General features: G+C 42.4%; 1 protein-coding gene across 4 annotated transcripts; it reads left to right on the top strand.

The window, feature by feature from the left end:
• Positions 1-611: 611 nt before the first annotated feature.
• SLC26A8 (solute carrier family 26 member 8) lies at positions 612-21,397 on the top strand. 4 transcript variants are annotated; one of them, XM_068660264.1, is made up of 19 exons: positions 612-1,546; positions 4,038-4,177; positions 4,542-4,658; positions 5,626-5,801; positions 6,287-6,451; positions 7,141-7,290; positions 8,390-8,472; positions 8,835-8,982; positions 9,736-9,849; positions 10,611-10,688; positions 11,852-11,947; positions 12,881-12,987; positions 14,200-14,269; positions 15,102-15,194; positions 15,273-15,407; positions 16,710-17,069; positions 18,416-18,470; positions 18,618-18,781; positions 19,949-21,397. In XM_068660264.1, exons 1-19 carry the CDS (start codon positions 1,377-1,379, stop codon positions 20,018-20,020), a joined length of 2,493 nt encoding a protein of 830 aa, XP_068516365.1. In that variant the 5' UTR covers positions 612-1,376; the 3' UTR covers positions 20,021-21,397. The 4 variants fall into 4 exon arrangements, with proteins under 4 accessions (XP_068516365.1, XP_068516364.1, XP_068516366.1 ...); XM_068660263.1 differs by having other exon boundaries at positions 18,603-18,781; XM_068660265.1 differs by lacking the exon at positions 15,102-15,194 and having other exon boundaries at positions 18,603-18,781.
• The last annotated feature ends 3,254 nt before the right edge of the window (positions 21,398-24,651 follow it).

Genomic DNA, 24,651 nt, shown 5'->3' with positions numbered 1-24,651 from the left:
AAGTAACTACTTCCTAACATGCTGAGGGGTTTAACACCTTTAATTTGTGATCTCTAGCTTCTTTTTAGTTTTGTTTGTTGTGTTACCTTACCTTGAAAAGGTGACGGTGCTCAAAGATGTCATAAAACAGCTAAGGCTTCGAGAGCTTGTACTGGTTTGGAAGATCTAAACTCATCTGTGGAAGACCTTGATTTATCTCCGCTTTAAAAAGAGGAAGAAATTGTGCCCTGGAGATGGTTTGAGACTTGCCTACAGCCAGCTGTTTCTGTGGTTTAGGATGATGGGTGTGCGGACGTGTTGGTGGATATGTCTTACAAGACAGTAAATACTGTGTCAGGGTGCCTGGAGCTGTATCAGAAGTCACATATCTCAATGATGCAAAGCACTAAACCTGTACAAACTGATCCTGGCAGTTCAGGAAATGAAATATGAGGAGAAAGCTTAAATCCCAATGATATATATATTTTTTTTTTTTTTTAGGTTTGGGTACTTTAAAGTGAGTCTGCATTCTGACAAGACTTACTGCTCGCTCAGTGCATCCTCTTCTTTCATCTGCCCATAGCCTCAAAATACGTTCCTGCTTGTCACCACCTTTCTCGTATGTAAGCTCTGGATTTGAATTTTTATTCTGCCTCAGCTGTCGGTATGAGAACTTTAGAATATCTTAGCTCTGCTCTTGCACTGGACCTTTGCTTACTCAGTATGCGCTTTGGGAACTCACATCTTGCCTACTCTGGGTTATTGTGATTGAATTCAGATCTCCTTCCAGATATTAAAAAGCTCAGGAACGTGAGTCAGATGTTTTGGGCATTTAAAAACCTGAAGGGTATCAGATACCCATTTTGCACAGCAAGTTGTGGCATTTATGCGGCCTCAGATTTAGCAGCTCTCTGTACGATTCAAACTAAGCCTTTTTCCTCCAGCATGGAAAAAAAGGAAAATTCAGATGGTTTCCTTAGCTGTGGTAGGTTTATGGAGAGAGATTGCATTCAGTTCCCTTAACACGGGCCTGCTTTTGGAATCACATAATGGAGGGGATCCAGGCTGGTCCTCCCTACAGAGCAGGAATATGGCAAATTCCAGAAGGCCCTGGTGTTCCTACAACTGGGAATTGATTTGCTTGATCCTAAAAGCAGCGTGTCTGTCATGGGTGTCAGCCTCCAGAGCCTTGCTTATCCCTGCTGTTATCTTCATGGGAATTATGTTGGGGTGGATTGATGACATATTATGCTTTTTGTTGGTTTTGGTTTTAATAGATATTTCAGTCAATCACCTTGTTTCTTTATTCCAGTCTCACTGCAAAGAACGAGAGCCTTCATTTTGGTCTCCAGTATTTGCTGTTCCTCGGTTTTTCATTGTGATCAGAAAAAAAAAACATGGAGTTAGACAATGACACTGTCCGCACGTGCAGGCAATCAGCAGTTTACAGGGCCCCCAAAAAAATTAAGACAGAGAAGCAGTTTGAAGCATTCTTGGAAAGAAACCTGCCTTCCAGCTTGCATGGAGAACCACAAACCCCTCAACAGAACAGACGGCTACATTGCAGGTGAGCTCTATGCCACAAATTGGACAGGGGTAAAGAAATGGAGGAGACTCTTCAATCCCAAATGTAAAAGAGGTGCTGACTTTTCCACAGCTTCTGATTAAAATGCCAAACTGATTGATAACTGAAGCAGATTACCCAGTTACAGAACTCGTACCCAAAGCATGCAAACAGCTTAGCACCCCACTACCAAAGCTGCTGATTTGCAATCTGCAGAAGTGTTTGTTCACTTCAGGACTACGATAACGTGAAGGATATATGCATTGTAAAGGGAAACTGTTGATAGTTGTAGTCCCCTCAGTCCACCTGTCAGACACAAGCTTTCAATTTCTTTTTTTTCTTTTTTTTTCTGATGTGTGCAATTTCTTTGCTCCTATTTCTTAAATTTCAAGACCCATTTTCTGTTCCTTCTTAGCTGGGGACATGGAAAGTTGCATAATGGTATGCCTGAGATTGACCAAACTGCTTTTGCATTATTTTGGAGCTATGGTCCTACATTATTCAAGGAGAATGAGGCAAATGTACTGCCTATACAGCACTAATGCTTCCACAGCCTGATTTTCCCATCTGCCAAAATTCTCTTTTGGTCATTATACCAGGGATAGAAGCATTTCTTCTGCCAGAGGAGCCCTGTAGGCTCACTAGAAGGCAGGCTTTGTTGGCAACTTTGGAGAATTCCTGGTGTTCTTCCAGCAAGGCAAATAAAATCAAAAATAGGAAGCCTTTTCATCAGCGTCCCTTTTAGTTTTGTTTGACCGTGAATGCTCTTGGTTTTCTGACTGAATCTCTCTTTGGATATGGAGAGGACTGTCAATGGTTATGACTGTGTCTACTCTACAAAGTCCTTATAAGAAAGTAAATATAAAATCTCTGATTCATCATTTATCTGAGCTTTGTTTCAGCATGTAAACTGAATGTATACTGAAACTCAGACTGTTATTTTGGGACCGTGACAGGACCTGAGACTCAAGTCTAGCTATGGGTGAGGTTCCACAAGGTGTGGTGAGCTAATCTAGCAGCTTGCTGCTGCCAGGTGGGACAGGACACACAGGGAAAAGGAGAGTAGGGGAGCCAGACTTCCCTCTTTTTGTATAGCCAGCTCTTACATCAGCTCAGCAACGTGGGCGACTGCAGCCTAAAACTGTGGATCCTGTTTTACTTAAACCTTTGTAATTTCCTGGTGGTAAGTGAAGGCAAATGGAACCATAGTTTGACTCACTTCTGAGCTTTCTAGTTTTCCATTTCACCTTGAAAAAGTGCCATTGATTAATTTCTGTAATAGTGAGATCATTTAGACTGTGCAATAGCCATCCATCCAGGCACTGTCTTTTCATATGTTAAAAAATAAATACAAATTAAGAAGGAGATTGGATAAAGATCTGCAGTCAGAAAAACAAAATTACTTGCTGGAAAGGCTTGAATTGTGTATAATTATGACGTGATCTAGAGTTAAGTCTGCCCACCCAGAAATGCCTGCTGCAATAAAATAAGTCTTGCCCAGATGTTGAAAGAAGAATTATACTTTAAAGTCACGGCTGTTATTATTGGAAACTTTATCACTGCACTTGCTGCGTAATAAGAAAATGTCTTTATTCCCTCCCCCAACTCCTCATTTCAGAATCATGTCTTTCTTGCTTCCTCATGCTGTTTTCCCTGTTTCTTTTCCACTTCCCTATCTCTTGTGTTTTCTCTGTTCTCTATTTTGTATTCACTGGGCAGCCCAGCATATGGGCACCTTGGACAATAACACGATGGGAAGGGACTCAGCTCTGTAATATTCTCTGGGGCTCAGTCTCCCCAGCCACTGCTCAAGGTTGCAGAAGCCTTGTGCATCGCTTAGATTTGGTTTGTAAGTAGAAAATCACTAATATGGCCAGGGGATTCAAAAGGGGAAGGAGGAGCACAGGACTCGGGGGTTAGTCAGAGTTTACCTACTGGAAATTTTGATTCAAAGTTGTGTAGGCAAAATAAGTCATCCAGGTCAAGTCCTGCTCGTATCCCCGTGCTAAGTAATGTAATACAGGAAACTTTTTACTGTTTTTTTTTTTGGATGTGGGATAGGCTTTTTTTTTTTTTTTTCCCTCCAGATGCAGCATTTGTATGTTTGTGGTATGTTTTTTTTTTTTGATCAGAATAGGAGCGATCAAATTACCACCTCCTATTTTTCCGCGGTGTTAATGAGGTCAAGTAATTGATGCGTTCGGTGCTGTGGCGCTGGCAGGGTGTCATACGAATGGCACACGGACTATTTGCGATTCATCCGAATGGAATGCAAAGGCACAGGGGTGCCTATGTGGGACTCACGCTATGCGCCAGCTGGATCTGGGGAAGGCTAATGCTGGTGTGGGTTCGCAGCGTAGGGTGCCTGCGGAGAGCTGACGGTAGCAGCGTGGCTTCTGTGCCTGCACAGTGTGAGGTCATGCAAAAAGGCTGCAGAGCGTGGAGGTTGTAAAAGGCATTGCATATCGCTCAGCTTATTTGATTTTCTTTTCAGATTCTCCAAGGAAAGGTTCAGAAAGTTAATTCGCAAGATGTTCCCTGTCCTGAATTGGCTTTTTTCGTATCAGTTCAGAGAATGGATCTTGAGGGACCTGCATGCAGGCCTAAATATTGGGATTTTTCAGATTCCTCAAGGTAGGCAGAGAGAAAAAAACCACTTCTGCTTCCTTTCCTACGTCAGCCTTTTCATAATCTACCGCCTGTACGTCAATTCTGTTCTTCCAGATGTCATCGGATTATGTGGGAACTTTAATTTACAAGTTCCCTAAATAATTAGCCTACTTGTTTGCACATTTGCAAGCAGGCGTATGTTCTATAATCTATTACACAGTGTAATTTCAAGGAAAGGACACTGCCTCTTTTCATAAAGTCTTCCTCAAACTAAATCAAAATATAGACTAATAACAGCATTTTCCTGTATTGCAAACAACATAACACAGTCTGTAAAATCCACCTTGCAAAATCAGGTCTGTTAGATACTTACATTTTTGCTTTCTAGGGCTGTTGGGAATTTGGCTGACCAGGTTACCTCTGCCAATGGTCAATTGCTTCCTTTCCACGTTCTGCTGCTCAATGCTCTATGTTATATTTGGGACCTCGCATCACATCTCAGTAGGTGAGGTTTATTTTGTACTGCAAAATGTTTCTACAGGACGTAGAGATTGTGCTCAATGCTGCTTCAAAAAGCCGCCAGGATGTCCTAATCTATTTCATCTAAAATGCAGATGTTATTTAGGTGAGAATCCAGAGCCAGAGATTCTCAATTCATTGTTCCACCCCTCTGCAGCTGATCTGTGGTGAGGATTTCAGGAAGTCAGTCTAGTCCCAGCCGTGAGGCGCCCTGTCCCCCTGAGGACACAGCTCCTGTGTCACAGACATCACAGCAAAGGAGACAGCTGGAATGTCAATGGAGGCGTCTCCTACATCAAGTAAAGGGCCAGCGCAAGCTGCTTCCCATTTACCCTCAGGATGTGACTGTGATTCATGATTTAGCTCCTGGTCTTCTCCGGGGGTCTTGTAGATTCTTGCTATGACCGAGCTGTTGATGGTTTTACATTTTTAATTTGTTCAGAAACCAGATTATTAAAATTCTGTTGATGTGTTTATGATAAAAAGTAGACACATGGAGTTCTGGCCTCTTTGGCAGTTCTTTCTCAGACTGACTGTATTTTTTGGACTTGGAAATGTGTCCCTGCCAGTGGCAGGGGGTTGGAATGAGATGATCTTTAAAGTCCCTTCCAACCCAAACCATTCTGTAATTCTGTGATTTCATGGCAGTTCATTGCAATGCATCCATTTTTGTGCTCTACATTCAAATCTTTTTGTTGTGCATCTGATCAAACAAAGGCTGTTTGTAAAATTGTAGGAGTCTGAAATTTTCGGATGGGACTTTGGAAACTTTAGGTACTTATTCAGAAACATTAAAATATATATGAATAAGATTACATGTATGAGTGAAAATAGACAGTCTCACACTACAGACTGATGGGGGGGTGAAGAGATGTCTGTGTGCTTTTAAGATGAATCCTTGTTGCAACATCTCATGCAGTTCCATTTTCTTCTCTGTGTTCTGTTGGTCCCAGGCTCATTCAGCATCCTAAATCTGGTGGTGAAAAACATTCTGAAGTCTTTTAATTTCAACCAAACTCTGTCCTTTAATGGTTCAGTGGACAATTTCTCAGACCCTACACTTACGGAAGATCAAATGGAGGCCTTGACACTTACTGCATCAGTAACGTTTTTGACTGGCATCATTCAGGTAGAAGATGAATCTATTTTATATCCTTAATGATGTATCCTTATGTGTGTTCTCTGTACAAATGTGAGAAGTGGAACTGCTTGCATGTTCTTACCACAAATACTAAGCTCAGCACATTTGAGTTGTACAAACTGGGACGTGAAGGTCTGCCTCTTCCTCTCGGGATGTCTGAAGATGTGATAGGTTCAGATTTATGTGTCGATGATAAATACATCCATGTGTGAAGTAAGCTATTATCCTTTGCGTTGACCAGTTCTCCAGTATGTAGACCCTTAGGTAGTCCTACATAACTGCCCACACTTGATATAAAGTACTCCTGTTTTGTTTGGGCAGTGTCTTAATTGTGCATAATGAATATAGCACGTTCAAATAACTATCCATCATGCATGGCAGTGAAGAGTCATGCTCTTCAAATACAGAAACAAGAAGGGCGGGTTAGACATAGCTAATTATATTGCATCTCACTTCTCGTTTGTTCCATACAGTTGCTGCTAGGCTGCTTCTGCCTGGGGTCTGTAACAAAATATTTGCCAAAGACTCTCGTTGATGCTTACCTCACTGCAGCAGCACTGCACGTCATTGTATCCCAGTTCATCTTTATCTTTGGTGTCATGCTTGACTTCCATAAGGGCCCCCGAGACATTTTCTGCGTAAGTGAATTCATTATTAGTCAAAGAAATGCATGTTTCTTGTAGGGAAGAAAAAAAAAAAAAAAAAGAAAAAAAAAGAACAGTTGCAGAAATGGAAGGCAATTTCAGAGTAAGTCAGTTGCTAAGGGATATCTGTGCAAGTCTCAGCTGTGGTTTACTTTCCTTCCTGTTGTCTTGAACAGTGTATGGAGATTATTGTGCGACATGCAAGATGAAAAATCCGTGTGTATCTTTAATTATTTATGTAACGTTATAATTTTTAGCATGTCTATATTCATAGCAGAGCATGTCATAGAGGAAAAGGTACTTTTTTTCCCTCAGTTGACCATTGTGGGCAACCTTTGGACACACAGTGTCTTTGTCATGTCTTACAAAAAAGCAGCAGACTCAAAGACAAGTTAATGCTAAGTCTTCCTAATTTATTTTACTAATGTCAGAGAAAGGTGGTGTAGAAGAGAGAGGAAGGATCAAACTAGATCTGAGTTACTTGTGGCAGCTTTTTCTCTGCGGATACCAATAGTTCATTTTAAATAATGTTTTGCTCTTAGCATCTCTCCCCTCTCACTGGAGATAAGTTTCGTAGCCAAAAGGATGGGTTCAGTTGTCCAGGCAATGTGTGTCAATCTTCTAGAGTATAAAAATAGTTGGAGTGTCTGCCTCTGATCCTCTGTATGATGATTCCTTTTCAGGATATATTTCATTACTTCCGGGCTCTCCCAAAGGCTAATGCCACCAGCACATTGCTGTTTTCACTTAGCTTGCCCGTGCTATGGATCAGTAAATACATCAGCATAACTTATAAACGTAATCCAATTGCATTTCCTATGGAACTTCTCTTGGTAAGTGTTCTCCATAATGCCATCATGATAACTGAATGAACAGTTCAGGAATGACCTGTCTGAGATGGTGTTGTGGGGCTGAATACCACAAACAGCCTTTGTCATTGATTTGTGGGGTGGATTTCAGGAATGAACTTCTTCGTTCTTCCCTGCTACTGTGAAAATAAGCTTTATTTACTCTATTTACTTTTTATTTTACTTACTTTTTATTTATTTCCTGTGAAAATAATCCCTGCTCACAAAAGGCCATGAGAACAAGTCACAGTGAATTGCTACATGAATAAAAAGCAGTGTATAGGATGAAACCACCATGGAAACCCAGTTCAGGACTCTGAATGTTAATTCTTATCTTTATTAGAGACTAGAACCATGAACTCGAAGCTTCAGAGTCCTGATCTAACTATGCTTCTTTTTTGGTCTGGAATTGTTGGAAAGGGATATTCATTTTTGTGACATTCAAAAGCAGTTCTTGCTGTAAATTCTGCAATATTTGTTGCTGCTGCTTTCTCCACTTTTCTCTTTCCTGGAAAACAGATGATTTTTTTTAATCCAAAATTTCTATTGAAATTAAAATTCTGACTTTTATGGATAATCTAGAAATCTAAAAGATAGCTTATTCCATAGAAAAAGCAGCTACCAAGAGTCCCACCTTGCTGACACTGGAGTTGAAGCCATTTGCCACTTGCCCAACACGGGCCTGTGGGACACCACCTGTGACAGAGCGTAACATTACAGACAGGAAGTTCTTTATCAGAAAAAAAAAAAGAAAGTATTTCTGAATGTTCAGAAAGGTTAATAGGAGTAAAAGAATGATCTGGACTAAGAAAAAAAGTCCATGTTTTATGTGGGATATTTCAGACATTACTACACTGTAGGCATTAGCACATGGCTAGGAAGTATTAATATAACACACTTAATTATAAAAAAATACATTAACATTACTTCAGGATGCTGTTATGTTTACACACTGAAAAAATCTGTGCTTAAGTCCTTTAAACACTCCTCAAGATTAACTGTCTTTAGATCTATGGTGTACAGCACCAGGAGCAAATGCTGTATAATCCCTGATATTATTTCTTGTTTTTTTTTTTTTTCCCAGATCATCACAGGCACCATTATTTCCAATCGCATTCATGTTTACGCTGAATCTAGTAGTGCTGTGGTCAGTAAGATTCCTCAGAGGTTAGTTATCTGTCCTGTTCACGGGGTTATACTTTTGAGATACGAAAGGATGTTTCAGTCTGTTCTTGAAATCTGACAGGCTGATTATTACTGGGCAGGACAGTTTTAGGAATAATTCTTCAAGAAATTTAATTGCATCATCATTTCAGAACATATGCAGAATTCAAACTACAGTCTTTATTCAGGTTGTGTTAGACACAAAAGAAGAAATTTGTAGTTTTTGTGAGGTGGAAGCAAAGAGTCTTACATATTCAGAGCATCTCCTGTAAGGTGCTAGATGATGCCTCTGGTGTTGGTCCTGCGTATGGCTTGTGCACAGAGCCCAGACCAGGTTTAAACTTACCTGTTCTCTGATCCTGTAGGCTTCTGCCTCCTACAATGCCAGATTTACCAAACCTGAGCAAGATCATAATGCCTGCTTTCTCCCTTGCTATTGTAAGCTGCTTCCTTCTTGTCTTTATTGGAGAGAGGTATGCTTCGCTTCACAACTACAGTATTTCCAGCAGTCAGGTGAGGACAAAGCCACACATACTTCCTAGGCTAAGGAGCAAGCTGAATTCAGGCTAGTAAAGCCACTAGTTACCTGACAGTGGTAGAAGTACAAGGATGGAGTGAATATGCCACCTGATGGTTTTGTAGCAACTCGTTGCCCTTCCCTATAGAGGGGTGGCTGCTGCACATATATGAAATCCACATTATTGGCCATCTTTTAGCAAGAGGCTTTGGCATAACCTCAGTGGTTTGGATGACCTGCCTGCCAGCAGACACACACTGCTGCTACTGAACCCGGAGGACCATTGCTGTTGTGAATTCATGAGATTTATAAAAGTACACAATGTGATTAACTGAAATTGGAAATGGCCAGAGCTGCTATGGCTCGCTGTAGGTGGCTACTGTCCTAATGTATGGGTCCTCTGCCCAGAGTGATTGCTCCAAGAGTCTTTTGCTCCGAGAGTCCGAGAGATTTTGTTCAGATGTCCTGAAATTTGCCATGCGTTAGCCTGGAAAGTGTGGGGTTCTGAGTGGATTTCTTTATAAATAACAACTAGAGTCTTGGGTCCATGAGATCCTCTGCTATGAAAACTTTGTACCTTTTAAGAGAACTCATTTCATCATGGGAGACCTTGTTTTCCAGAAGGTTTTCTGGGCTGAGCAACCAGCTAGTGTGAGCAGAAGGAAATATACTTCTTGTTAAGCCACTTCTATTTAGGTAAGTCATTCATTTTGGGGTTTTCTCTGCTTCCTTATATTTCTGTTTTACAGGAACTAATAGTCGTGGGGCTATGCAATATTTGCAGCTCATTTTTCAAAAGCTTTGCTATCAGCTGTGCTATTTCTGGAACTGTCATTCAAGAGAAGACAGGTGGAAGAACACAGGTGAGCTGGGCTGGATTTGTAAAGCTTCTACACGCATCTAAAATCACTGTATATTGATTGTAGACTGACATTTTGCCCAGACAATTGGTGAGATGTAAAGTTATATACCCGTGCAACATGAATTCACATGCCCTCTCTGTGTATGTTGTGTACTGTAATTATGTGGTATTTACAGCATGTGATGTCTACTGAAGGAAGCCAGAATTCTGTAGGGAGAATAAGATGTCTTCATACAGTTTGAAACTGTATTTTAGTTAATATGTCCAAAAAGACAAATGGAAAATTGTTTAAGCACCCTTAATTCTGCCACTTCTTCCTAACTTTCGAGTACTTTGTGATCTTAATATTTTTAAGGAGGGCTTAATATATAATTATAATTTATAATAATATTTTTATCATACCTCTTAATTGAATATTTGTACATGACTCACTGCATCACAGAAGTAATTTTGTTTAATAAAAAGCTTGTTCCTAAGGCTGACTTGCATGAGAAGTATCTTATTTCTCAAACGAAGTTATCAAATCAAAATCCTGCATTCTTGTGCATAAGAATAGTCCGTTTAGGCCAAATTTATATCTACTGAAAACCTGAGTATTCTGCAATTTGTATAATCCATTACAGCACACCTGTGGACTTTGTTAATTGTCCCCTGGTTATTTTTCCTAGTGGGTGCTGTTACATGGAGCATACCTACTTGTGTAGAGGGGACAAGTAAGGAAATGTTTCTGGAAGGCATCTCTAATAAAGTATTTCTGTTCAGTTAGCAGCAATGATCGGAGCAACTATAATGCTGGTGATTGCACTGAAACTAGGATACTTTTTCCAGATGATTCCTAATGTAAGTGAACATGAAATAGTTATGGTAGCAGAATACTTACTTTCTAAGCATAATATGAAGATTTCCTAGACAGTCAGAGTTATATCATTCTCTAGAGTTAATTGTTTTCATGGGCAGACCAAACCAAAACAATGACTTTAAACTCTCCTAAATTTCAGCAGGCTGAAACACTGGATAATAAACAATGCATCTCTCTCCCATCTCTGACTGTTCAGAGCAAGCTAAAATTGCTTGGCTAAAAGCATTCAAATTTCACTGCCAGGGTGTGTGATTTAGATGTATTTCACTTATAGTTTCCCATCTTCCAAGCTTTTTTGCACAACTGTATAACACATTAATGAGCTCCTGTCTTGCATCTGTATAAGTAATTTCTGCTTCAAAATCTTTAGTGTAAAGAGGTAAATAAAATCTTCAGAAATGGGAATATGGGTTTAGTGTCTCTGATTCTAGCTTGGTCACTGAGGTTTATTTTAAAACTATATGCACTACCAAACTATCTCTTATGCATTTTTTGCTGCAAACATTTATTGCTGCAGATTGCTCAGAGGACTCAATTTTTTACTTCTCTCTTAAAATTTTTATCTAGACTTTTTTTTTTTTTTTTCCTTTAAGTTGTTTTAGAGAACAACTGACATAGAGCATTACTTCCTGATTTTTTTTCCTGGCCTCTTTGTGAGATTGGAGAATTAATCCCCTTCCCAAAACTAGCTGACAAAACAGAATTTAAACATCTACTTCCCTTCAATCTCCTTTTCATTTCTAGGAAGGGCTGTTTCAATAAATGGTGTCAAACAACTTCCTAAATTTGGCAGTGCACTGCCCATGCTAATTGAAACCACTTTTCGAAACAGCAGCTCTTAATTCTGTAGATAGTGTTGGCATTTATCCTAGTGCTGTAGGAGGCATAGGGATTCACTGAAGAATATTGTAATGGAAACTACATACAGCATTTCAAGAGGAAGTCCAGTTATATTGGCAAAAGTAATTGTGAAGTCAAAGAAGTTGCATGCTACTTTCATGTTGCTTTGCAGATCAGAGGAGATATGTAAAAACTATGGAAATAAGATTTAAATTCTGAGCAGTTTGTCTTGGATATCTGTTCCTTAGCACGTTGTGGATGCAATAAATATCAGATGGATTTTTTTTTATTCTTGTTTGTACAGGGTGTACTGGCTGCTATTGTGGTATTTAATATGCTACCTTTTCTTCAAAAATTTCTGGACATCCCCACTCTGTGGAGAAAGGATAAGTATCATTTAGTAAGTAGCAAACAAACAAACAAACAAACAAAACCACCTAAGAATTGCAATGTGCCTTAAAAGGAGAAATGCATGTTTTGGGATGGCAAGGCAAAGCAGTGGCCATTCTCTTAGAAGAGGGATCCTTTGAAATACCCACTGAAAGAATTGTGCTGAAATCTCTACAGATCAATTTGCAATTCTATACAGGGAGAACTGGTCATTGTAGTTGTTTCCCAGATCCCCTGAGAAGGAAATTGTCTAGCTGTCAGTTGGGAATATGTTAACTCTTGTTCCGGATTTCTCATTAAGAGAAAGGCCCCCAGGATGATATGACTCCTCTTAATTATTGAAGCCCTGTTAAAAAAATCAGGAGATTTGAGCTGTGCATAAGATTTGTAGCTTGTGGGTTCTAAGGATTGTAAAGGCTTAGCCAACACCGAACTTGATGATAGAAAGGATCAAAAAAAATCTACCAGACCTGCTTCTGTTATTTGCCATGCTAGAAATCAGTCCTTTCTGTCTGGATTGAGGGTTTCAGCATCATCAGACCAAATCTTTATCTGAGGATCTCCATACAGTTTTGTATTTTCAAGAACAAAGTGCTTATCAGGAGGGAAGTTCTCAGCACCGTTTTTTCAGCCACACCTGGATATTTGCCTTGTTCTTCAGGGTAGACTGGAGTGGTGGAGGCATCTGTATAGCCACTGCATATCCCCAAATGCAGGGCAAAGGAAAGCAGGCAGTCCATCTTGTCCATAACTGTAGTTGAGTTATGCATTTTGAAGTCCTGTACCTTTTTCTTGTGATCTTTGTGACGACATCCAGGACTGGGGTGGTCTAGAGGTATTGCTAAGATTATTTTTTTCCTTCAATTTTCAAATGCTGGGCCTGAGTTGGAGGTCATTTTTATATGATTTTACAGCTAACGTTCACTCTGTCTCTTGTTCAAAGGTTATTTGGCTTGGAACTTTTGCTGCAGTGCTTCGTCTTGGTCTTGATGTGGGATTAGTGATCGCCCTGGCACTTGCGTTCTTCATAATCGGCATTAGGTCACACAGGTACTTGTAACTCCTAGAGCAAAATGCTAATTTTTCTGAGAGCTGATGTTGTGGAGATAGCTGTGCATGTGACAATGGAAAAGTAGTTCCATGTTTGTGAACACTTCAGTCAGCTCATCCTGGAGTCTCTAATACTATCTCAGAGCAATAATCTTGTCAAGTCCACGGGCTCTGGATTGGTCCTTTCTGCAGGTGTGCCATGCAACTGGAAACTGCTCCCTGTAGTGTAGGCATCAGCCAGGAGGTGTGGTCTGCATGCATGCATCTGTATACACGCTTCCAGAAGGATAAAATGAGATGTTGTGTCTTTATTTCAAATGTATTCCTTAGTCTTCATTGCCATTTACCAAGTTGCTCTATCTTCTCCATAAACCTAATCTGTCATAGCTGAGGGAGATTACACTGGGCCCACATTGCTCAGTGTGTTAGCTGCTATTCCAGCCAGGAAAATCATTTATAAATCCAAGCCACAACTCACGATATTTACCATGATAGGGAAGTACTTGTCTGAGTAGGCTGAAGCCTCTAGAATAACATGCAAAAAGCTAGGAAATGCCTCAGTTCCTGCAAGTATCAAACCAATCCAGAGTGGCTCTGAAAGAATATTTTCAGGAAGAATTTGTTGTCTGAAACTCCCAGTATTCGTCTGCTCAGAGTTATGGGTGGAATTAACAAGTGGCTGGCTGTCTGGTCATTGGAAAGCGGGAAGACAGAACTGACCAGAACTCACCCCAAATCCATGCAGCACCATGAGCAAAGCACAATACCCAACCCAAGGTATTCTCCTTAGAGGCAAGGTGCTGCACTAAAGCTGCTGCATGGCCTCTGGACCAACCTAGCCCATGTGTAGCCAGCCCTAAGCACAGCTTGCAACTGCTTCCAGCTGTACGTGTAGCTGTATCTTTGAGGAAGGCTGTGGGAAGATGGAGAGCAAACACAGTTCCCTGGTGTAATAACAATAATCCGATTGTTCCAGACCTAGAAATGGGACATAATACATTCCTGAAGGCACCAGCATACCTTAAGGGTGTGCTCGTGTGCTGCTCCCCTATTCAGCAAATGCTATTTGGGAGTGAATAATTTGCTATATTTGCACCCTCTAAAGTTAGGGTTGGTATATCCAGTGAAGAGGAGAGAAATGGAGATCAAGCTTTTAGGAACATGCAGTTTTTCTCTGCTGTATGTGAAAACCTAATACACATCTTGTTTCAGAATGAAGATGGTGGAGCTGGGACAGATTCCAAACACGAATATTTATAGAAGTTTATCCGTCTACGGAGCTGTAAGAGGAAACAAAAAACAAATGTTCCATTTCTCTCTGCAATGCATCTTTTTCCCTTAACTGCCTGGGGGTGGCCATTCAGACTCAGTTCATTTGATTCCAAACTTTGAAACTAAAGAATGCTTAAATATCTGGAGAGCGAAGTGACTCAGGTACCTAGCTCAGCCTGCTTGTGCCCCGTGAAGCTCCCTGTGTCAATCTGTGTTGTCCCCGTGGTGGAAGCCACACTGCGGTCATTTCCGGAGCTGTTTGGTATTTTATGCTGACCTGCTTTTCTCAGTCTGGTTTTGTCCACGCTATGTTTGTTTTCACAATAACAGCTGTGCATGTGCTAGACTGACTCACCGATCCTTGTGGTGATGGGATAACAGCTAGGGCACAGGCTTTTTTAACACACTATTGCTAAGACTTGCACCCTACAGAGTTGGGCAATACAGCAGTAGAGAGCATTGCCACCTGGGTACATGCACAATGTTATGCCGATGGATTTGCAAAGATCAAATAATAGAAAAACAAGGTTAGTAAGACAAGTACATAGTGTGTGTTTTCTGCAGTGAGCAATATTAAAAATAATTTGCTGGTTTTATATTGTACCAGCCAACTGTCATCAGTGATAGAGCTGCTGGAGGTACGTTTTTTTAACAACAAGAGGAACGGGTTTGTTTTTGATGATTAGGTCCATGTTGCCAGTGCCACTACCAGTGGGAGGTGTAGTTAACATTACCAGAAACTGTGTCCTTAGGATAGCACTTTGCAGTCTATTGCAGAGTCAGGAGGGGAAAAACGGCTCCTGCTAAGTACAACTCTCACAGATCCAACTTTTGTCTTAAAGGCAGCGGAGATTGAAGGTGTCAAAATCTTCCAGTGCTGTTCTTCCATTTCTTTTGCAAATATGAATAACTTCAAAAATTACTTGTTACGCGAGGTAAATGCAATTTTTTTTCAGTTAGTGGAAGTTTCTAAGATCTATTATCTCTGTAATAAGACTATTTTTCTCTTTCAGATGGACATGAAAGCAGTGCCTCTAGATCAAAGTGAAATGAGGGATTTAATTTCAGATTCTTGGTCAGAAAGTTCGCTGGAAAACAAAGATTTTGAATGCTCTTGGGTCTGTGATCAACGTCTACCACCACCTAGGGTCAGCTTTAAAAGTACATTTATCTAATCTGTCTGTTCGAGGTGTCTTCTTTTCAGTTACTGAGGACAATGTTCTTAGCTTGCCAGAATTTAGGAGGATGTAAAAGTTTATATAAAGCATATATATATATTTGCTGTTTGAAAATAAGCAAACATTACCATTGTATTTCTTCATACATACTTCATGATAGAGCAATAGAAGCTCAGCTTACTGGGTGAATTAACTAGCAGTTGAAAAATTCAGCACATCCTCTCTTCTCCTCAGCCAAGAGAATTAATTTTGTAAGGTGCTTCAGTAAGCATTTTTTTTTCCCCAAAGGAATGAGTGAAAGTGGAATGTGTACCACTGCCAATATTGCCAAGAACGAGGACAAAATGCCACAAAGGCAGCTGTGATTATCCTGATCAGACAATTATCTCATATCTTTCCTGTAATTGGCTGCTGCGTGTCTTCTGGAGAGTCACTCATATCCCTCTTTATCTGAATTTTCCAAGCCTTAGTTTATGAAAGAAACTTCAGGCAAAAGACGATATTTTCCAAACAGTTACATGTAATTTTTAAGTATGAGAAATGGGTTGAAAGATAGCAGTGTGGAAAACATATGTGGCACCGAGGTGCTTAGGAAGCAATGGATAATTTAACAGCATCTTCTAAAGTGCTGAAATGCAGAGGGTGAATTTTCCTGTCTTGTGCTATGAAAATAATAATTAAAAAAAAACACACACACACATTTGGAACTATTAAGAAAAAAATTTTACATTGGTCCACCTAGGGACCAGCAGGCATACAAGAAGGGAGATGCACAAGAGGTCTGCAGAACTCAGCCAGTAAGGGTCAGCTTACTGTTGCCTAGGAAGGCAATGCATTGTAAAAATATGAGGAAGGAAAATAAAATGTCTTCTTAGAGTGGGAAGAGATGTTGTATGAAGCCACAGAAAGTGTTTTTTATTTTTTTTTTTCGTCTTTTTTTTCTTTTATGGAAAGTAGAAATAATAAGTCAGATCGCAGTATCTCAGGCCATTTCAAGATGTGGAAGAGTGAGGTACACTAGTGCTACTTGGTGGCTGAAGGCACTCTTCTAACCACATCTGAGGTTTGCTTAAGTCACCTGCTACTTTGCATACACTTGTGGCTTTGTGATATATTTAGTGTTACTTCAGATGTGCTTTTTACCATGAGAGAAGAACTATCATGTGATTTACAGTGTTTATTTGCAGAAAAAAAAAAAAATATAAAAAAAAATTCCACCCCCCTGGGCCTAGTTCTTTCAACCACTGATGTATTCTCCACTTTCCATCCTAGATACCATATACAGCGAGACTGGTGAAGCGAAGTCACACAGGCAGAGCTTCCTCGTCATCTTCAGTGAATTTGGTACGCTGGTCCAAGAATGGAGACAGACGCAAATCGAAAACGCTCCCGGTGGGAACAGCTGATGCACAGCTTCCGTCCCTGGGCACTAACACAGGAGATAAGACTGAAGAGAAGGAGGATGAAGGGAAAGGAGCTAGCCCTTTGGCAGGCTCTGCAATAGATAATTCCTCAGTACAGTTAGGTCAGGAGGAAGAGTCAGCGGATTTGTCGTGTCCAGTTCACACCATTATTTTAGACTTCAGCATGGTGCAATATGTGGATTTGCAAGGCTCAGACTTACTGAAAGAGGTAAGCAACCTAAATCTAGCATGAAAATGTGAAACCTAAAGTTTACCCGATATCATACATTTTTGGTTAGCATCAAGTGCCCTGCCACATAACAATCTATGTATCTTCTGGTTGACCATTCAGGGTGCAAAATTCATCTATTTATTTTCAGAAAATAATAACTTCCCATAAAGCCACTTTTTTAAAAGCAAAAGTCCCATTGTTGATGCTTGTTAAAACCTGCCATCCATGGTCATTAGTTCTAAAATAATGTAAACCAAAAACATACTTATAAAAATCTCTAATTTGCTTTTTCCATTTTGGCTGTTATTTTTTTTCTTCCAACTGGACACTTAGGAAAAAAAAAATCTCTTGTTTAGAAGCGTAAGATGTAAAACTACCAGCTATCTTTTCTTGGAGTGATTTGATTGCTGAATGCCTAATTAGCCTTTTCTTTGAAGTAAGACTTGAACATTTTAGTCTTCAAGTGGGGACCCTAGCCAATGGAGAGATATATTTAGCAAAAATAATTTTATTGTAGCTGTGCTGCTCAGAAAGACAGTTCCAGATGGATTCTTACTCAGCTCCCTCAAAGTCTATAGCTCAACTTCAAAGAGTTCTGTTTAATTTGTTCCTAACACCTATTGGGAATAATTGTGCATTGAGCTGATCTCCCTAAGATCCTTAAAGATTTATTTGCCACCTATTAAATGACTTCCCCTTTGGGGAGGGAGATAAGGTCTTTCCAGATTCCTTCCAGCCTCATACTGTGAAATCCTGTGATTCTCTTGTGATTCTCTGAAATATTGAGGTTTATGGCTTTTTTTTTTTTCCCCTTCAAAGTAACTCTTTTTTTTAGGCCTTTTAATTACAAAGGGCCAGGAATAGAGAAGATGGTGAGAAACAATCCCCTCTAAAATCTGGTTCTTTTAAAATTAAGTTAATACATCTAAAAATGCTGGACATAAAAATTGAGACTAACAGAATTACAGGTCGTGCTTGAAAAGTCAGATTCCTATTCTCATTGCTTACATGTGGGCATGGAGTCTGTGTATGTAGAAATGTTTCGAGCTAGCCTGTTCCTGTAAGACATTTTTGTTTAAGTGAAGAAATAACACCGTGTGCTGCATAGTGCACTGCAGGAGGGTCAGCAACCTGCCCTGGTTTTGGAGTCAACACTCATTTAGATCTTGAACACCCTGGCTGTTTAGTGCTGAGCTAAGAATTGGGATTTGAGACGCTGGAAGAAGGACTTTCTTCAGAGACAAACCATTGCAAAGGAGTTCTTTCCTCATTTACGTTTTACCTTCTGGTGCACTTACATAAAGCAAGATTACTCTAATGCTGGTATGGGATTCTTTCCACAGATCATCCACATGTTTTGCGACACTGGCATTACAGTCTTCATAGCTGGCTGTCACCGTGAGTACAGTATTTTTTTATGGATATTAACTGATCATGAGGGATACATTTGAAATTTCAGCTAAATGTTTTAGTTATACTGCTTGGTGTGACTTCTGCTGCTGTTTATTCCCCCCCCCCCCATTTTTATAGCCTCTGTGATTGCAGTGCTTGAGAAGAATGATTTCTTTGTCGGAGGTGTCACCAAACGAATATTCTTTCTAACTCTTCATGATGCCGTGCTGGCTGCTGTGGAGACGCATCAAAAGCCAGATGGGCTACAACTTAGCTCGAAAGAGGTTGCCGATAAACTACAAGCTAAACACCAGAAGGTAGGATATTTTGCTTACATTTAAGTCTTCGTGTTGTTAATTACTCTGTCAGTAACTTAAAAGGCTTGTGATGTTGCTGAGGAAGTAGGGCACAGCAGATGCTCTTTTGAATTTTTCAGTTATTTTGTGGTTGGCAATGGACAGAGACCAAAAAACAAAACCAAAAAAACAAAAACCACCAACAAACCACCAATAATCCAATTTGTTTCTCTGAGTCCTGTGTTCCAGCCTGGGGAAAGACAACTTTGTGTGCAGGCTGGAAAGGAATCAGGCCAGTTTTGCAGCGGGGAATGACTTTGCGGCATTTTAGACAGTTTCCATTTCTCCCACAGAGCAAGGACCCTGCCAGGGCAGAGCAAAAGCTCCAAGCTTTTTATTTCCAGAGGTTACTGCACCAGCTCCCTTGGGGCTGTTGGGAGAAGTGAAGGACAGCACTGGCTTGATTTTCCAAAGAAATGAAGCTTGTGCACGTGATCTTTCTGCCAGTCCTGTGCAATAGTTTTTAAGCTCATAGGCTGTGTCAGCCAAGTTCAAATAGGGTAGACAGTTGCAAGTTCCAGGAAGGGCCCTTCTTCTGAGCAGAAGATTCCAGTAATTGCCCCACCTCGGAAAACGAACCCAGCCTTGGCTAACTGTGCTGTGCATACCGCCAGGCTGGGGTCCTATAGCTGAAGGAGGGGGGAATGAAAGAAAAAAAACAACTAGCCAAATCCATAAGAAAATGGGTTTCTTGTGTTCTGCTGCCCACAGAACAACTTCTTTAACACTCTTTCATTGGCATTACACTGTCTAGCACAAAGGTATTGAACTTCCTGACTCTCTCCCATAGAATGAAGGTATCAGCACACATTCACCACTGTTTAGGGGACTTGGGGAAAAGGTTGGGAGCAGCTTCTGTGTAGGAGGTGACAATGGTTCCCCAAAAGTCCACTGTGAGACGACACTGGGCCAGATGTGCAGAAGGGACCCACAGCAGCTTAGAGCCGGCAGCTTGGCAGCCCTGCTGGCTCATTCCTTCAGCAGCTGGGGTTTTGAGCTGCCCTGTGCTCCCACGCCAGCGTGGCCCTCTTACTGCTCACATGCTAGTGCCTTGGCATGGGAACAGCGCTTGACTGGCTCAACTGACTGGCCACCCTTGGCCTAGAGCTATGTTTGTGTACATTTCAGAAAACAGAGTCGCTCTTGGAGAAGACCAGAGAGTTTTCCTCTACAAGGAGTTCTGACACCAGATTTCTGTGAGAAGTGCCACCAGATATCTGATGCTCAGCCCAGAACGAAGCAGGGCCAAGCCCTCTCCGGCGGTTTGATTCTTCATCCTTTCAAGCAGATTTCGAGGACCCAGGCTGGGAGAAGAGGTGGAAGTAGACCAGCAATCCCTGAATTACAAGTGCTGGGGAACTGGGATGTCAAAAGAAGGGAGAAAGGTACTGTCAAGCAACAGTTCTGGTGGTTCTTATCAGCATTTGATGTTATTTTTTTTTCTTTTCTTTTCTGTTCCAGAGTTCTTAAAATAGACAGCCTGACTAATGCCTACAGTACTTCTGTTGTTCTAAACAAAAAGCAGCATTTATATTATTGCTTTCAGGCATTTTCAAATAGATATAATATTAAGCAATAGCAACAGCAGAGAAATTTCAATGTACAAGATAATTCCTAGTTTTGTAGTGAATTCTAGCAAATGATATACACTGCTTTCCTGAAATTCTTTAGAAATTAGTTTAAATGCCCCAACTTAGTACTTTTTACATATTTATTGGTTGTTAGTAAGTAAAACTCATCTGCCATATCTTGGCAGATTACGTGCAGGCAGTTTTATTATCTTCAGAAGTGTGTCGAGTGATGTGAAGCTTCAAAGAAAAGCATTTTGTCATTACTGTTAGACAAATTGCTGAGGTTGATATTGTCTGCACTAACATAACATGATGCCAGTCCTTTGAGTAATTTTCCCTCCATCTGTCTAGCTACCTGAACTAAATCCCAGTAAACAGTAATTTATTTTTTCATGTTCTTTGCATTCTCTTGCTGAAATAGCGAAGAATGGAGAAATGTTTTCATTTTGTTCTGAAGAGCCAGGAAAATTATAAACAGTTAACACTTGGGGAAAAAAAAATCAGCTTACTTCTATTTTCTGTACATCAGCCGTAGAGTTTAACACAGTATTATCAGTACAGAGGAATGACCTAGGATTACACTGAAAGCAGAAACATTTACCTACAGCAGCAATACATGCCACGAGCTTTTGCCATACCCTCAGCTGGAGGATCATTTCATGGCACAGACTGCCCACTGCGAAGAGCGAAATTAATTAATCGAATTAATAAAATTATTTAGTGAAATTAATTGTAGATGAGTGGCCAGCACTGTGTCTATATCCTATTCAGCCCTATTTCAGTGCAAAGTTTGGGTGTAAACGATGGGTCCTTTATATACAGGTCTATGCTCTGGGCTGAATTCCAAAACATGTGAACAGCTCTAACTTTCGCTGCTGGGCATTGCCTGGTTTCTTGATGTAGAGTAATAGCACCGTGGTTCCTCTGAATTCTGCTCCTGGCTGCTAAATTTTACCAACGATACAATGGCTCATAGGAATGTTAATATTAAACTACTTGTAATGTACTGCAGTGAGTTCTTCTTCTCTTTTTTCCTTTTTTTTTTTTTTTTTCATTTAACTTCATACTCTTCCAAGGGGTTTCTCAAGGGAAGCCGCAGCTCTGCATGTGTGAAGTGCAATGGCGAAGGATTTTAGTGAACATTAATGTGCTGAGTTGCTTACTGGGAAGGAAACTGAGTGCTGGAACCCTCATACCTTTTGGACTAAAAGACAGGAAAAACTGAAAGCTGAAATGGTATTGAGTAATTCTCAAACCACATATGCTTCCCTACATTGTTTTGGACAGTGGCTTCACGCCAAGCTCCTCTCAGCTCTGTTCAAAACAGAGTAATACAAACCCCATGAAAAGCATAGCCCTCACTTCCAGATTCTCTTGGCTCTCCTGTGGCAGCCTTGATTTAAGATGAAGTGGCATTCCTAGCTGTTGGCACCGTGCAAAGTCTGCACTACAAACTTAAGACTTGATTTTTTTTCTTTGGCTTGCATAGCAGAGCTTGGAATCTTTCCTTCCTACCCCCATGGCTCTGCAGAGCTGAGCACCAGGGGACAACTCAGACGTCAGTATGTTAGCTCTCAAATGATGGGTATTTGTGTTGCAAAACAAATACCTTGCCGAGAGGAAGTCCAGACAATCCTGATCTTTTTCCCTTATAGCTGCACGGTGCCATAACTCTGCTCCTGCACATGTACAGAAGGCTTCTGTGTTTAGCCAAGCACAAATCCCTGGACACAGGCTGCAAAGTGACAAAGCACGTACTTTATGGCCGAGGACTCCACCTATACCTCTGAAAAGCCACAGAAGTCAGAGTTCAAAGGCCTGTCTGTAATCGTGTGCTTGCAGGCAGTTTGATGTTCTCACCTGACCTAGTTGCAACAACCCCAGTTGTTTTGTGCAGACAGCAGCTTTTTAATGCTCTTCCCAGCTAGCGTGATGCCACGATGTTTTCCTAGCAGGGCACGCTGCAGCAACCCAGGCAGCTCCCCCATTGCACCGTGAATTAGAGGACGCAGATCCCAAAACATCGCCACGCACGTTATCATTACACGCTGTGCAAAGTGCACGCAACCTGCCAACCCTGCTGGCATTTTATTAACACGCTGCTTTGCTGCATGAATGGCTGCAGAAGATGTAAAGCAGTGGAGAAGCCCCAGGAGTCGCAGGGAGCGTGGCAGCAGCAGTTCTCAGGGCATTGTGCTGCGGGGTGTCACCCTGCACAGGGAGCTATGAGGAAGGACCAGATGGACTGGTTACAGACGGGCACAGTTCGGGGGCATTCATTCTGCTAGTGCCAGGCTGTCTGGGGAAAGAGGGATGGATTTGGGCTAGGGCCTGGCGACCCTTTGAGGGTGCTAGCCCAGACTGCGTTTTTCTATCCCAGATTAGAAGAGCCAGGGAAGAAACCCAGCAGGAGTGGAGGTGCTCAATCCCCTGCCAGTAATACCTTGCTTCTGCAGGGGACATCTGCATGAGGCTCAGATTGTGATGGCACGTGGTGATGGAAGCAAGCATCCGAGGATCTGCGATCCTTATCTACATCCTTGCTTTGCTTTGTTGCCTTCCAATTTGGCCATGTGCCATCTTTTATGTCCTCACATGAAGAAATCTGGCCACGGAAGCATGAAACAGAACAGCAGCCCTGGCAGGTGGGAGCTACACCTCGTTAGAGCCAACTGCAGAGCACATTTAGTACAAACATGGGGCACCGCATCCCTCTGCAGTACCGGGGTGCTGAGATCCCTGCAGGTTTTGTGCTCTTTCTGTTGGGACTTCTTTGAGGCAGGGGGTTTCTGAGAGTTGCTGCAGGATACCAGTGGGGGGACTGCATCGTGCTTGAGGTCTTGCAGCTCACATTGCTCTGAATCCCAGTTGTGCAAATGCTGAAAATTAGAAGCGAGCTTGTCGTGTGTTGCGTTAATATCATATTTTGTGCTGCAGTTTCTCACTTTAAAACTCTTTGCAGGGGGTCAGAGGAACTACACCCGTAACTCCCAGAGCTCGTAGTGGGTAATAAAGCAAAACCTACAGATTATGAAAAGGCCTTTTCTGCCTCCCAAAATTGCCCACGTGTGTAACTACCTCCCCTGGAAGATACTTATAATCTGATGCCAAAGGGCCCTGCTCTCGGCCCTGCTTTAAAATGCCCTGTGCGAGGCATCTGGCCGAGGACGCGCACTGCTGGGTGGCCGCGGCTCCCTCTGCTGGCTTCCCCGCAGCACCGGGCGGCTGTGCGGGGCCAAAATCCCTTTCTGGAACCGGAGAGGATGCAGCAAGTGCTGGTAACAAAGCTACAAACGTGTTTTTTTTTTTTTTTTTGAGTAAAATGGTGTAAAAAAGAACGGAACTAGAAGTTCTAAGGGAAATGTGTAACCCCTGAGATACTGGTCCAGCAAAGCCCATGGAAGTGCTGTATCAGTGCTGGTAACGCCACCTCCGATTCTCGCATGGATCCACCGAGGGGATGGAAGCACCAAGCCCACCAGAGCCGTGCTGGCACCTTCATTACCCCACTGCTAATTAACCAGCCTTCCCCCTGCCCCGCGTTATTCGCCCAGCTGGGGGCAGGACGACGAGGTCCGCTCCGCAGGAGGCTGTGCCCAGCCGGCACCCAGCGCCCCGGCCCCACCGCTGCCCCCACACCGGGTGGTTCGGGTGGTGGTGGGGGGGGCGGAAATTTGGGTCAAATCCGTGCGGAAATCGCCACGGCGCTGCTCCGGGCGTCGCGTCTGCGCTGCGTGCCGCCGGCCGCGCGCCCAGGGGACGCCGGCGGGGGCCTGGGCACCAGATCCAGCCCCAAAACCCCCAGATCCAGCCCTAAAATCCCCAAATCCAGCCCCAAAACCCCCAAATCCAGCCCCAGAACTCCAGATCCAGCCCCAAAACCCCCAGATCCAGCCCTAAAACCCCCAAATCCAGCCCCCAAACCCCCAGATCCAGCCCCAAAACCCCCAGCTCCCCCCCTCCCAAGACCCGGCATCCATTTCCCGCTCATTCCCGGCGCGGGCGCGGGAACCTGGCCACGCCCCTTTCCCCTCCAGGCCACGCCCCCTTCCCTCTTACCCCGCCCCTCTCGCGTCACACTCGCCGCGTGACGTCACACGCGCGGCGCTCCGCCCCCTTCCCCCCAGCCCCCCCTCTCCCTCCCCTCCCCGCGCCATGGCGGCTCCGGCTCCCCTCCAGCCCCTCCCCGCGGCGCGCGAGCGGGGGCGGAGCCTGCGGCGAACGGTGGGCGTGGCCTCGGCGCTTGGCCCCGCCTCCAGC

The sequence above is a fragment of the Anas acuta genome, chromosome 24, assembly GCF_963932015.1.
Source record: "Anas acuta chromosome 24, bAnaAcu1.1, whole genome shotgun sequence".
NCBI lineage: Eukaryota > Metazoa > Chordata > Aves > Anseriformes > Anatidae > Anas > Anas acuta.
Note: the sequence above shows the minus strand (reverse complement) of the source record. Positions and strands in the feature narration are given on the sequence as shown.

Coding starts and splice junctions, on each gene's coding strand:
- SLC26A8 (XM_068660263.1), top strand. CDS start 1,377: ATGGAGTTAGACAATGACACTGTCCGCACGTGCAGGCAATCAGCAGTT. Junction 1,547..4,037: donor AACAGACGGCTACATTGCAG/GTGAGCTCTATG, acceptor TTTTCTTTTCAG/ATTCTCCAAGGAAAGGTTCA. Junction 8,473..8,834: donor GTCAGTAAGATTCCTCAGAG/GTTAGTTATCTG, acceptor CTGATCCTGTAG/GCTTCTGCCTCCTACAATGC.